This window comes from Sylvia atricapilla, chromosome 3, assembly GCF_009819655.1.
Source record: "Sylvia atricapilla isolate bSylAtr1 chromosome 3, bSylAtr1.pri, whole genome shotgun sequence".
Classification (NCBI taxonomy): domain Eukaryota; kingdom Metazoa; phylum Chordata; class Aves; order Passeriformes; family Sylviidae; genus Sylvia; species Sylvia atricapilla.
The window spans coordinates 83100484-83114070 of NC_089142.1; the positions used below are offsets into that span (position 1 = coordinate 83100484).

A 13587-nucleotide genomic window follows, 5' to 3' on the forward strand; every position below is an offset into this window, starting at 1 on the left:
TGCTTCCCATGAAATTTGGGCCAGCAGTGTCTGTCAGTGTGGCAACAGAGAAATGCTAGTGGAGTTAAATTTTAAGGCAGTCCCTTTTAAAGGTTTCTGTGGCAAGTTTAGAGCATTGGAATGGGAGGGCATTAGAGGGGAAAGTCTCTGGCACACCTGCAGCATGGGTAGGCTCCTGTTCTACTCAAAGGAAGTACATTCCAGGCCACAGCAGACCACTAACATACTTTGAGAGCCCAGAGACCAGGGAGTTTAAGTGCCTAACATAGTCTAGGCTTACCATGGTGCAATGTGTGCCAGGAGGGAGATGGCAGGATGAGAATAAAGCAGTGGCTGAGAAATGGGACAGAACAGGCAAAAAAAAAAAAAAAAAAAAAAAAAAAAAAAACCCCAGAAAAACCCCACAAAACACCCAACAACCAAATAAACAAAACAGGAAATTAAAATGTCCAATTATTTTTTAAAGCTCTACAGAAGCATGTCCATCTTGGGGAGTTGAGAGTAAATTGTCTTTTGCAAGCACTGATTCTCAAAGGCACAAAATGGCTACCAGGTAGGCATCATCTCACAGACCAAGCATCCAGATCTCAATGTGAGTGGTACCTGCTTGCAGAAATACCTACATCCCATCTGTTTTTGTGGAGGTAGGAGTCTTTTGGTCCTGGAAGTCAGGGTGGATGAAGAAGCATCTTTAGGTCTGCTCTGGGAACATATAAAATCACAAAATCTATAGATTACGCCTTGAATCAAGAGCTTGGTCCTTTCAGTTTATGACTGTGTCACAGGACCCAAGGTGTGTGTATTCTGGCTGGGCAGAAAACACCTGTCTGTAATCACAGAAGTCCTCTTCAAAAGGGAAAATGCATTGCCTTCCTGGATCAGGCTGGATGGTCCTGACTGTGTTTTGGCTAAAATGACACCACCTTGAGCTCTGCTTGACCTGATTTCCAAGCACAAGTGTGCTGTGATTTCTGGTTTATCTCCTGTCCTCAATTTGCTGAGAAAAATCTCCCCTAAAACAAGGCTTGGAGACAATAAACAAGAACAGTAATTTAATGCTGATCCTCACCCTTGGGGAAGGCACAAGGGTAAGAAGAGGAAGAGCTCCTTGCAGGAGTCATTTGTTCAGCAGGGAGAAATCTTGAGTGCAATCACATCGTCCAGCAGGCGTAAATAAGAGCAATCAGCAATGCCATGGCCACAGCAAGGGCAGCATTCTTGCGATTTTCCTTACGAAGCACACTCAGTTCTTTCTCTGGGAAACAAACAAAAGACTTGCCTGTGAAGGTTCTTCATGTTGCAGCTACACATCCTTTCAAAACTCTCTTAGAAGCACAAAGCTACCTTGGCCACAGGCAAAAATTTTGGGAGCAGTATGCAAAGCTGCCAGTTACAGGATGTGCTGAATGGGAAGTAACCACCCAAGCTAGCAGGAACCCTTTCATTTGCTCTCATCCTGACACTTGTGGTAGCTGTGCTTGGGAATACTTCAGTGCCAGGCCAGTTCCTGTTGGCAAATGACATTGCTGTAGGCCTCTACTAAGGACAGACTGTGTCATTAGAATAATTGCTTGTTCCCTGGGAGAATAAAGGAGACAGGAGGGCAGAGAGCTATTTCTATTGTCTTATGGATGTAACAGCCTGGTAGCTCTTTCTAGTGCTAAAATTTAAATACAACTGTGGCCACCTTTGAATGTTGCAGAATCTGTGTTTCCTTACACCTCAGAAGGATCAGTGTGGAAAAGGTCAGAACCTGGACACTTTTATTCTGTTGGGGTCTGAAGCTTTTTAGAGATAGGTGAAGTAAAGAAACCTAAGAACCACAGATGCAGAGAGGGAAGACAGCGGCTACTTCAAGTATGGAGTCTTGCCGATCTCCATCTCTGTTTGGTTCCCTTTACCAAAGATGAGAACCCCACTCTTGCTAGTTCTGTTCCACTAAACTTTGCTGGCTGGTACAGGCAAGCAGTGAGGCCTCCAGCCTTACACACTGCATGGCCAAACAGCGCTTACTGTTTGGCAGGCAAGGCTGGGTGTGGACAGTCTCCAGAGACAGACTGCTTTTGTTGCTGAGTTCAGCTGCAGAGACTGCACAGGTTACTCCCGCTACAGTTTGCACAAGCAGCCTCCAGCAGTTCCCCAAGTGGTGTTGGTAATCAAGAGATTTTTAGCTGTTCTTTCTGCCCCATTCTTCACCTAACACAAGCATTCTCATGCAACCACAGAGCAATCTGCTTGAATCTGCAAGGCCACAAAGGTGATGGGTCACATAACCTTATGCACAGCAGTGCCAGCTTGAACTGATGCCGACAATGCTATTGTCAGCAGCTGCAGTTCATGGCCTCAAGTGCATCAGCTGGAATAACGAAATATTTAATCAGAGGCCATAGCAGTGATGTCACCATTAGGTGAGGCTGTTGCTGCTGTCTGATGCCAGCAGGGATGGCTGACTGCTGGCTGGTAAAAGGGTGGCAGCAATTTTCAGTCTTCTGCTCTCTCTAGTGGTAGACCCTTAGGGACAGCATTCAGTCTGTTTAAAGTAACTGTTAGTCTTCTGGAAACAGTCCTCTAACATGACTTATAATAACAAATTTGCTGGCTATACCCCAGCTTTCAATCCTCTAGACATAAAACAATACTTGTGCCTCTTTCTCTTGCGTGAGCTCTGCTGCTTGCACAGCTGCAGAGTACTGGCAAGCTGGTAACACACTGACCAATACCAGGAGCCTGAAGATGTACAAAGCAGCACCTCTAATGGAATAGAAGTGCTGTCAGCTGTGGTATCTCTGAGAGACTTTGGTTCTAGCTGTCTACAGCAGGACTTGTACCAAGGAAAAGACCTTGGCTCTCCAGAAGTGCAGGCAGCACATCAGCATGAATTGCTGTGCTCTTGTGCTGAGTGGCCTCATAAATTGATGCAGTAAGAATCTTCCCCAAGGAAGGTATACTTTGCTACACTCTTGATAGCACTTGCTTTCTTGCCTAGCAAGCCTCTACTAGGGAAAAAAAAAAAGGTTGGGGGAGGGATGTTAAAAGCTACTTTAGCCAATCTGATAGCTATGATTATCCAAAGACTGGTAATTTGGGATATGTGGAGGGGACATTTTCTCCCCTTCCTTAGCTGATGCTTATTTTTTTCCCTATGGAAGTACAGCTCAAGTAGGAGGATGCAGATTCCTATTATAATATGCTGACTACATTTCCATTAGTCTAGCTCCTTTGGTTGAATCTAAATTCAAAGGCAGAAGTCAGAGGTGGCAGGAGCTTGAAGACAAAGCTAAGCTGCAGTACTGATCCCATCCTGCCCAGAGGGACCATTTTTAATGAAGCTCTTACCATAGTTGTCAGCTTTGGTCATTAGTAAGTTTCGCTCTCTCTCCAGTGACTTTCTGTAATGAGAAGAGGAGTTCATTACCTGCAAGGCACAACACAGCCTATTTCTTTGCTTACATGATGGAAGAGAGACTGTCCCCACTGCTGGGGATATCTGCTCAGAGAATGAGCCCCTCACCCCTCCCTGCTGGAAGGGTGACAGTTTAGAAATACCCAGTGGTGCAAGAGAAAAGATGCAGCATTTTACATTATTTTTTCCTTCCCCCAAATTGCTTCCTATCTCTCCTTTCAGGAGAGCAGTGTAGGCAAACAGCTAGAAAGGGCTCTTGGGCCAGTCCCCTACTCCAGTTCCCCCTAGGTGAGGCAGAAGTTCTCACACAGCTATGGGATGGGGCAGGGTCGTTATGCTCTCTGGAGCCCCCCACCACATCTGGCTTAGTGCTGGAACAGTAATTCTTCTCACCATTTGAAGCTAGGATCCCTTTGTCAGAGATACCCAATTTACAGAAATTGGTGAACTCAAGGAAACAAGCTGAATTCAAGCCCAGTACTAATGAGTTAAGAGTGAAGACTCATAATAATGAGTCTCATAATAATGAGTTAAGAGTCTCATAATAATGAGTTAAGAGTGAAGACTCACCCATCACAGAGTGAAGACTCATAACAGTAAAGGCTAAGTCAGGCCAACACAGCCCTTGTCTTAAACTGCACAAAATGATTAATATACAGCTTAAAATATAAACCCAAAATAGAATTCTTGAAAGCAGTAGTGTTTCCATTATGGCAGCGAGGACACGGTCAGTCCTTCCAGACTGTGTATAAATAAACATGCACGAACAAATTATCTCCTGGTTCAGACAAGGCAGCAAGTGTAACAGAGTTTGTTGTTCCCCTGGGGCACAGCAAGAACAACCTGTAGGAGGAAAAAGATCCAAATCTATGTGTACAGCTAGTTAAATGTAAGGGAATGCAAGAAAGCAAGCTACATCAGGAGCAGCAGGAGAGGAAAGGGCTCTTAAAGAAAACTGGGGAAAGGCAAAGTGGAGAGCAGCCAGGAGGAAGTGAGAAGACAGATTTACCAACATAACTGAGCTGCTACTTAGAAATTTGCCTTGTGAAGAGAGTCAAGAGAAGAAGCTTTGAGAATGAGACATGAAGAAACCATGACAACTGAACTTCAAAGTGGAAAAGCAGAGCTCTTCTTAGTGTGCTATGCAGTGAATTGATAATTTTGATCACGGTACCTTCCTTCCAGGATTGTTCAAAGGGTCTGGAATAGGACAATGGAAGTTCTGTTTCTATTTCCATAAAAGATGTAAAATTCATAGAAGGCCCCAAGAGCCCTAGTTCATAATTATTTGCTCTAGGCCCTATATTTCAGACAGAAACCATCATATATCCCATCCTGTCACGTTATCACAACTGTAGGTTTGATTGTTGACCACCTAAGTACCAGATAAAGAATACAGACAATAAACAAGGAGAGTTTAGTCCAGAAAAGGATTGTTGAGATGAGGACCTAAAGAGATGAGAGATAGGAAGAGACAGGACCCTGCCTAAATATGGATGGGGATATAAAACTCCACTAAAGGAGGAGGGGGGAGTGCAAAGGACAGTTTAACAAAGAAGTTAAACTGAGCCTGATAAGTATCAGGGGATGGAGACATCACTATTGCTGTGATCATTTCTAATGGGGTTCTACAGGACAGTAGTGTAGAGCAAACATCAGGACCACTCCCTGGGCCTATGAGTGAGTTTCCCAGACTTCTTTTGCTGGAACAGAGCAGAGAATGCTAGTGAGTGGAAAATGTCCACAAGCAGAGAGATTTGAGAATCAGCTGAGAGATCTAAAATCTCTCGCTTCACACTCAAGAGAAACAGCAGGTTCTGCCTGTGTCTGCTACAAACTCCAGGCCAAAATTCTTGCTTGAGTCCCAGCTCTAGAAGGCAACAGTTGCTGCCTCTACAGCAGCCACAGGTTTCAGGGGAACTGTCACTCTTAGCTTTCCCAAAAAATCCAGTGCATCAATGCACCTCTACATCCAAACACATTAGCAACACAGACGCAGATATTTTCCCTCAGCTACTTTTGCAGCTGGATCCCAGCCTGGTTTGGCCCTCAGTGGCAGTTGCTGCACATCTCCCTGATTGAACCCAGGTGGCTTCAGCAAGGCTTGAGCAGCAGTGTGCAGAAAACCTTTGCCAGACTCACACAGCAGGTTCATAACAGGCCAGGAGCCAGACCTGCAAAGGAACTGGCAAGTTTCAGGCACTACTTGTCTGGTTGTGGCACAGGATGGAGTCAGGCTGTTAGTAAGAGACAGCTCTCTCTATGTATACACTGCACTTCTTAGAGAGGCGAGTTCCCCAATAAAACTCCAAGCTGTGGGAAGAGAGTCTTGTCATGGGGAAATCACACCTTCCCACCCTTTCAAGAGCCCTTGCTGGGTCCTACAGCAGGATGGCAGCTAAGCTGAAGTGCACATCCACAGCTGTGTAAGGAGATGGTCAGCAATACCTTCCTTCAGGGCTGAGCTTCTCCCTGCGCAGCTTCAGGTCCACTTCTTCCATGCTCTGTCTGCAGCGTGCCAGCTTCTCCTCCAATCCATCAATCTGAAAAACACACCAGTCACCATCATTTCTTTCTTCTCCCAGCTTACAAGGACTCATTCCCATTCAAACAGTGGCAGCTCAGCCACTCTTCCTCCTCAAGACAAGGGAAGAACCACAGATCTGTGTAGAGATCACAGCACAGAGACCTCATCATCTCCCAGATCAGTCTGTATTCTAGCCCAAACAACTGTAACATCACCATCCCAGACACAGCCAAACAGGCCCTGAGACTGCCTACTGTGTGACTGGTCAGCACCCCTTTGTTAAGATCCGATCCTGTTCCAGCCTATTCTAGTTTCTTTGCGTGTGGGTCCACAAGCAAAGGTGTGACCTAAGGTATGCAGTTAGAGGATAAAAGAGAGACACTGGCCTAAACCAAAACCTGAGGGACAGGGTCTTGATCTAGCATTGTGAATGAATGCAGAAACCTACAAAGCACCCTCAGGTTGGGTGAAGAGGCAACAAAGGGATACCTCTGGGCTCTTTTACCCAACTAAATCTACAACAGCAACAGAAGTCTGCACAGTATGCTCAAAACAGCATTCACCACTGCCTCCTTCAACCTGTACCAAGTGTTGGCAGCAACATGTTTCTGTGCAGAAAAACATTGGTTATCTCCTTGTGTCTCTTCATCAAGTACCCCAACAGCCTACCCTCTGTCTTGATGTGGAGGGGCGTAACCACAGCAAAGCACAGGAGGGTCGATTTCCTTGTGTGCAAACAGACTGCCCAGGAGGGAGTCCTACCATGGGCAACAGTTCTGGGAATTATTCCTTCCTTCTGCCTGGCAACCAGAGCATAGACATCTCAAGGAAAACTCTGTCTTTCAAGCTTGTTTCCAGCAGGGAAACGGTGGGACTAATCAGACAATATGAAACAACAACTTAGCCTGAAAGAAAACGGCCTCGGTGCACTAAGGTAGCAATGACCTCTCTTTTGAGCTACTTACTGCAACACTCCTGCTGCACATGGTTCTCCAGGGAAGCCAAGGCTGGCAGCACGGCCTCCCTGTGGTGGGAGCTTTCACGCACCAGACACTAAGAGGCAGCACAGACCCAGGAAAAGGTGGAAGGAGCTGCCTGGACACCAGCCTCAAAGGCAGTCCAGAGCACAAACACCGTCATAAACCGTAATAAAAACAAAATCAAAGGTAGTGATCCCTAATTATTGCTGCTTTGGGATCAGCTCTGTTCTGATCAGCTCCTGTTAATGAGCTCATTAACAATCTCACACCTTCTGCTCAGGAAAAGCAGGCAAGAATTATAACTAAGCAGGATGGAGAGAAGAGGCTTGACATAAAGCAGACCATGAAAAGAAGTTTAACCAGTCAGTTAAACAGTCTGGAAGGAGCACAGCAGAGCTGCAGAGGGGAACACATATAACAAGGCTCAAATAAATCTTTGATTTATCAGACAGCAATTTCAAAGTTCTGGGTCATTAGGAAACTTTGCCAGTGCTCAAGATGCCAAACTCCCCAGAGGCACATGCACAGCTTCCTGAGCCCAAGTGGATCACCAAAGCATATCACCCGATCCCAAAGCTCAGGGAATACCACTTCTGTGTTTGGCAATGCTTAGGTTTGCCTGGATGAGGATAATTGTCCTCCTTCATTTCCAGCTAAGTTAAGAATGTTAACTTCATTTCCAGTGTCAGTTAAGAATGTTAACTCCAGCTGCTCATCACTGTGTCACCCACTACAATTCAGTCAGCATGATGCATTGCCCCAGTCTGCCTCAGGGCCAAGAAAGGACTTCACCCAGGCCAGCTCTGACCATACTTATCAGCAAGTTAATTTAATTGCAGAGTGTGGTACAGCAGAGGTAGAATTTACAGCAGAATTTAAGAATTACCATCTCCCTCAGCAGTTCCTACCAATTGCAAATGGCTGTTTCTGCTCTCTTAGCTCTTGGAAACCCTTATGTGCCCACACAGGAAAAGATGCTTCAGCCTGTGTTACCTGGCTCCTCCTTAGCCTTTTAAACTATTGGAGTGCACCATGGCATCTCTGGAAATACATTTTAAAATAATGCTAAATAATACCTTAATGAATTAACGAGAGCTTTACTTAGTCAGCTGCCAACCCCAACACTAAATTGTCCATGCTACTGCACTCCAATCCTCTCCTCCATGCCTGCTCCTCCTGCTCAGCTGGCAGTTGCTCTCATGAGTACATTCTCTGCCCATACTGCTCTCATTTCATGAGACTTAACAAGAGTATATTCTTCCCAACTTTATCAGTGCTTTTACTTTTTGCTGACTAAAAATCTCCAGATTCCACATAATACTTTAAAGTTTCAACTGGTTTTACTGCTCTTAAATCAAAACCCAAGTTTGGGTCCCCTGCTGGAGAGCAATAATTTGCTAATAAACCACATGCCCCAGAACTGCACCATCAGCTGTGCTGAGCTGGGGGCACGAGGGATAAAAAATAACCAGGAAAAAAAAAAAAAAAAAAAACAAAAAAAAAACAAGGAAGGAGTAAAGGAGGAACAGATTGCTGAATGAACAAAATACTTTTCTTTCAGAATCTCACTACTTCTGCTGGCTAGCCTGAGTTAGTAGGCATTGTAAGGAAGGACAAGAGTGAGGATTTACTGATGTTATCTATTCATTCAGTTTTCCCGGTATAAATTAAGACAATATAATCTGCCTCCTGAAGGCAGCTCATTTGAGTAAGAAGCCTCAGACACTGACCCAAACTATGGGCAGAGCACTATCTTGATATGTCAATGCCATTGCCTTGCTTGGCATTTAGTATCTGCTCCTGCAAGCCAGCAGTCTCTCAGCAACTCAGCCATCCAAGTAACTCTTCACTGCAGGACAAAAGAAAGACAGAAACAGAAAATAAGCACAGGGAAAAATCAGAGTTATGCCTGGGAATTACTGATTACTCTCTGGGCTGCTGAGGAAACCCCTGGGGGGTGCACAGTCTGTAAAACTGTAGCACAAGACAATATGTAGGGCTTTGCTATAATTCCCTGCTGCAGCTAGCTCTCCAGGAGAGCAATCCTAGAAGCAGATGCTCACCTGAGCTTGTTGTGGATGGAAAGCTTTCCCTCCCACTAAATAATACATGAGGTTACTTGGGGTACATACCTGGACACACTGGAAGCCCACAGGAAAACAAAGAGCCAAGCTCACTTAGCTGAACCACCCTTGCACTTCACACTACCTTATCTCTTTAGTGACAATCTCAGCACAGTGCCTCCTAAGTTGCAAAGATGAACGCTTTTTCCTTTCAGCTCTCCTTTCATTTAAGGGGACCCTCTGGGACAGAGCTGAAATACAGCAAGCAGAAAGCTCACATGACAGCCCCTCAGGTTCACACAGATGGTACCAGAGATGCAGGACTTCACCCACAGCAACATCTTTAAGTAGTTCCAGTTAAAAAGGGGGAGTGAAACATGTTCACATCCAGGCAGCAGATCTGGGCACACAGAGCTGCCCTTCTAAAGCTCCGCAGGTGACACTCCAGAAAGATAAGTCCCAGCAGCTTTGGATGCACACAGGGATTAAAGACCAGATGCCTCCTTTGCTCCACAGGTATGACAATGCATTCAGCTATTTTTGCAGAATTCTGGCAACACTTGCTCATGATCTGGAAACTTTTTTAAACCAGAGAGACCTGGAATGGATTTCAATCCAAACTGACTTACATGCTTATTACAAATTCCATTTGTTGGGATCATCTTGGGCAGGGTGCCCAAATGGCTCACATAAAGGCAGAGACAAAGAGAGAAGTGAAGAAGAAGCAGCTTTGCTTATAGAATTGAGCTGGATCCCATTTAATACATTTTGTAGCGAATTAATGAAAGCTTTCTTTCCAGCAGAAAGGCTAAAAGCGCTTTTCAAGAACTGGCATCCACCCTCTGCTTTTATGAATTCCCTAATTAAGATACTGGCAAAGAGCCATATCACACACACGTCGACATCCAACAGCATTAGGTAATGAGGTTTTCATCTTCTGACCCTCATAAAAGAGATCAAAGCCAACTGAAGAGGTAGGGGCAAAGAAAAATCCCTTCCCTGAGCAGTCTTTACGTGCCTTGTCACCTGCCAGCACACTTGAGCTGTTCTTTCACAAAAGAATTAATGGTTCCTGCATACACAAATTTGGCTGGATTATTAAAATCAGTCCAGCAGAGACAAATTTGGTTTAAATTCGAGTGCTAACATGCTCTTCATGGACACACTTCCATTTTCTTCATGTTCTTGCAATCATTTTGCACGCTGCAAAATCATTTCACAGACATTCTGCCCACAGCATGTTTGGAAATATTTACCAGACAAGCTATTCACAGCAGAGGATGATTGACCAGCAAAGTTGAGGATGACTCCTGCAGAACAACCCTGTCTGCTGCAAAAGGAGGAAAGGCTGGATCCTACCTGCACCTGCTCCTTCAGCCTTGCAGTGACCATCTCACTAGTCAGTGCATCCTGCCTCAGTCCAGACCAGTGGCTTTGCAAGACCGCCCATGTGACCACAGAGCATGTGAGCCAGATTTTGGAAAACTTCTGCAAGAACAGCTTTACTGAGTACAAACTGTGTTGGCTTTTCCCCTATTCTTTATGATCTTTCATGGACACTGATCAGGCATTGCTCTGTCAGAAGCAGCAATAGATACAATACTACTTTCTAGAAAAAACACCTAACATTTTGCTGCTCAGGCACTGTCTTTAGTTTAATGCACTCTTCTGCTTCTCTGATTTTTTTTTTCAGTTGTTACCTAAGCCACAAGTATATTTTAATGGTTACATATCCTTTGGCAAAAAGTTTCACAGCAGGTTATGGGAAGAACCAACCCCTCCAGTTTGTTATGAGCTTGTCAGCTGCTGGTTTCATTTGATAGCCCTAACTTTGTATTGACAGTGTATGCTTATTCTTGTTTAAAGCTAAAAATAGCATGCAGAGGATATAGGACCTATATTGGGTCTATTGCAGTCATGTTTCCCAGCTTAAAAGACCTGGAATGCTTGGCAGTTTCTTGCATAGAAGTTCTCCACACCTTTGGTCATCCATGTCAGTCTCTTCATTTTAATTCAATTTTCACTATTTTGGTACAAAATGGACCAGTCTTGGCCAGTTTCATTTTCCTGATGAGTTTCCTCAAGCAAGGTCTGTGCAGCTCAGCATTGTCAATGGGGCTGCCTGTCAAAAGACTAGAGCTATTGAAATAAGTGGCATGAATTTAAACCCACCACAACATTTTGGAGACCCATTTATATCTATTTAAACCAGATCATATCAATTACATCTGCATTTGTAAGTGTGCAAACTAATCTGATAAGTGTCCATATAGAAAATTGCATTCATTTAGCATCATGACTTCAGTTAAACAAGCATGACTGCCTAGATGAGGCCTTTCAAAGCTAGTCATGCATCATGTCATATTAAGACTCATTTGAAAAGTTTTCTTTACAATCATAACAGCTCAAAAGGTAATACTGAACAGAATAATTTAAATTATCAATCAAGTATCCTGGTTGTCATGCAAACTGAAACACAGCCTTTCTTCCTCTGGCTTAAAGGGATTTTTTTCTTCCTCCCTAACCTCTCTTCAGTGGTGTTCTCATCACTGCAAATGGAAAAAATTTTATCTTGTAGTAGTGTCTTTGCACAGAGTTTCTCACCTGTAATGTATAAAAGAGTAGTTCTACAATCCTTTCAAAACTAGCGTGTTCCATCATGAAACTTCGTAAAAAAAACCCCAAATCTAATCTAAGCTACTACAAGTCCTCAAACACTTTGCAAGAATTTCTGTGGCAGCTAAATCAGTCTCTTTTCATTCTTGTGAACAGCAGGTCCCTAACAGGCTGAGCCTTTTTGCAAGGTAGACCTACCATCTCAGCTCTTTTTGTCTGCCACCTATCAAACCACAATCACAACAAACCAACCAACCAACCAAACAACCACAAACAAACAACAAAACCCCAAAATCAACCAAACAAAAAACGGCCCCAAAATATCACTCTTCAGTTCTCTCTGGTAGGCTCACCAAAGGAAGCTTGGACAGTCACCACACCCCTCTAGACTCCCTTTGGTTATATTTGGGTTGGAGTGGCCAGAACTGTGTTTCTCTAATGAAAGCCTAACCAGTGAACACCATCAGAAACCATAAACTGAACTCCGTTCCACACAGCAGGCTGAGAGGTATCTCATCAATGCATAAAAATATCTTAAAGGTGGGTGTGAATAAGTTGGTGCCAAACTCTTTTCAGTGTGCCCAGTGACAAAATAAGGAGCAATGCCATAAATTTAAAACACAGGAAGTTGCACCTCAGTGTGAGGAAAAACATTTTTACACTGAAGGTGGCAGAACTGGAACAGTCTGCTCAGGCAGGCTGTGGGATTTCCCTCTCTGGAGACATTCATAATCTACGGGGTCATGTTCCTGAGTGATCTGCTCTAGGTGACCCTGCCTTGGCAAGGGGTTGGATGAGATGATATCAGAGGTCCCCTCCAGCCCCAAGGGTTCTGTGACATTCACCTTTATATTACTAGCTCATGACACACATATGACACTCCCTGCCATTTCCCTGGCCTTTCCATTCTGGTTACCTTGGTCTGTTGTGCATGCGCTCACCTGCAGAGACTTCAGGGCAGAGGGTTTGACCAGAGAGATTCACTGAATGAATTCTGCCCCATTTCAGTCATTTGTGAGTAACATTCAGGATTGCTGTACCCACAGTATTTAAACTCACAAACTTGAACTTGAACAGACCTGAGTTCCCAGACAGCAGTGTTCAATGCAGGAGCCAGAAAGATGTTATGCTTCAGAGAGACCTTAGCTACCACAGCTCAGTTTGTTAACAAAAATACAAGGCTTCAACAGAGCTTTCTAGCAGCCCTCCTGCCATCTAGGAGATCAAAGAATCACAGAATGGGTGATGTCTGAAGGGACCACAGTGGGTCATCTGCTCCAACCTCCCTGCTCAAGAAGAGTCATCCTCAAGCACATGGCACAGATACAATCTCCAGTGAAAGAGAGAAAACACCCAAGCACAATAAAAACTCAGGCATACTCTTAAAATCGAGCCCTTCCTCTTTGTCCTCGCTGTAATTTACAGGCCCCTCACATGCTGGTTTACCACTGGGCTCCTCTCAAGGAGCAGCAGCCCACGGCTGACTTCCAGCGCCGCACGCCCACAACGGGCCGGTGGTCACGGCCCGCCGCAGCTCCCCCACGGGGCACGCACACCCACCGCCCCTCACCGGCACGGGCCCACGGGCTCGGCAGGAGCGAGGACACCACACGCCGCCGCTCAGTGCCGGCAGCAGGGAAGGGGCTCCAGCCCCCCAGCCAGCCCGGCCGCAGCAGCCGCCGCGCCCCCCTCACCTCTCGGGCCACGCTCGGCCCCGCTCGCCGCCGGCCCATGGTCCGGCCCCGCCCGGCCCGCGCATGCGCGGGCCCGCTCCCGCCTCGGCGCGGAGCCGGGGCGCTGGGCTGGGCGGCTGCCATGTCGGGGAGGGCGGCGCGGCCGGGCTTGTGCCCGTGGGGCCGCTGGCCCCGGCCCTGGGTCTGGCCCTGCGAGCCCTCTCGGCGTGGTTCCGACACAGCCGAGGGCGAGCGGCAGACAGAGCGGTGCTTCCCTCGTTGTGCCGGTGCTGCCTGCATCCTGCTCTACCCTGTCTAGTGGTAG

At 45.7% G+C, this 13587-nt stretch overlaps 1 protein-coding gene across 2 annotated transcripts; it reads right to left on the reverse strand.

Annotated features, from left to right (window-relative positions):
• Positions 1-653: 653 nt before the first annotated feature.
• Positions 654-13335, reverse strand: CCDC167 (coiled-coil domain containing 167). Of its 2 annotated transcripts, XR_010743271.1 has the most exons (5): positions 13284-13335; positions 5852-5946; positions 3337-3389; positions 1070-1255; positions 654-702 (listed from the first exon to the last, which is right to left on the reverse strand). XR_010743271.1 is itself a non-coding variant. In XM_066316016.1 (4 exons), the coding sequence occupies exons 1-4, from the start codon at positions 13320-13322 to the stop codon at positions 1152-1154; spliced, it is 291 nt and encodes a 96-aa protein (XP_066172113.1). In that variant the 5' UTR covers positions 13323-13335; the 3' UTR covers positions 654-1151. The 2 variants fall into 2 exon arrangements, 1 of the variants encoding a protein (XP_066172113.1); XM_066316016.1 differs by having other exon boundaries at positions 654-1255.
• Positions 13336-13587: the final 252 nt, after the last annotated feature.

Bases quoted from the DNA above. Each gene is read 5' to 3' on its own strand.
- CCDC167 (XM_066316016.1), bottom strand. From the start codon at position 13,322: ATGGGCCGGCGGCGAGCGGGGCCGAGCGTGGCCCGAGAG. The intron at 5,947-13,283 runs GTGAGGGGGGCG...TGTGTTTTTCAG, and splicing joins GGCCGAGCGTGGCCCGAGAG to ATTGATGGATTGGAGGAGAA. The intron at 1,256-3,336 runs GTAAGAGCTTCA...TTTGTTTCCCAG, and splicing joins GACCAAAGCTGACAACTATG to AGAAAGAACTGAGTGTGCTT.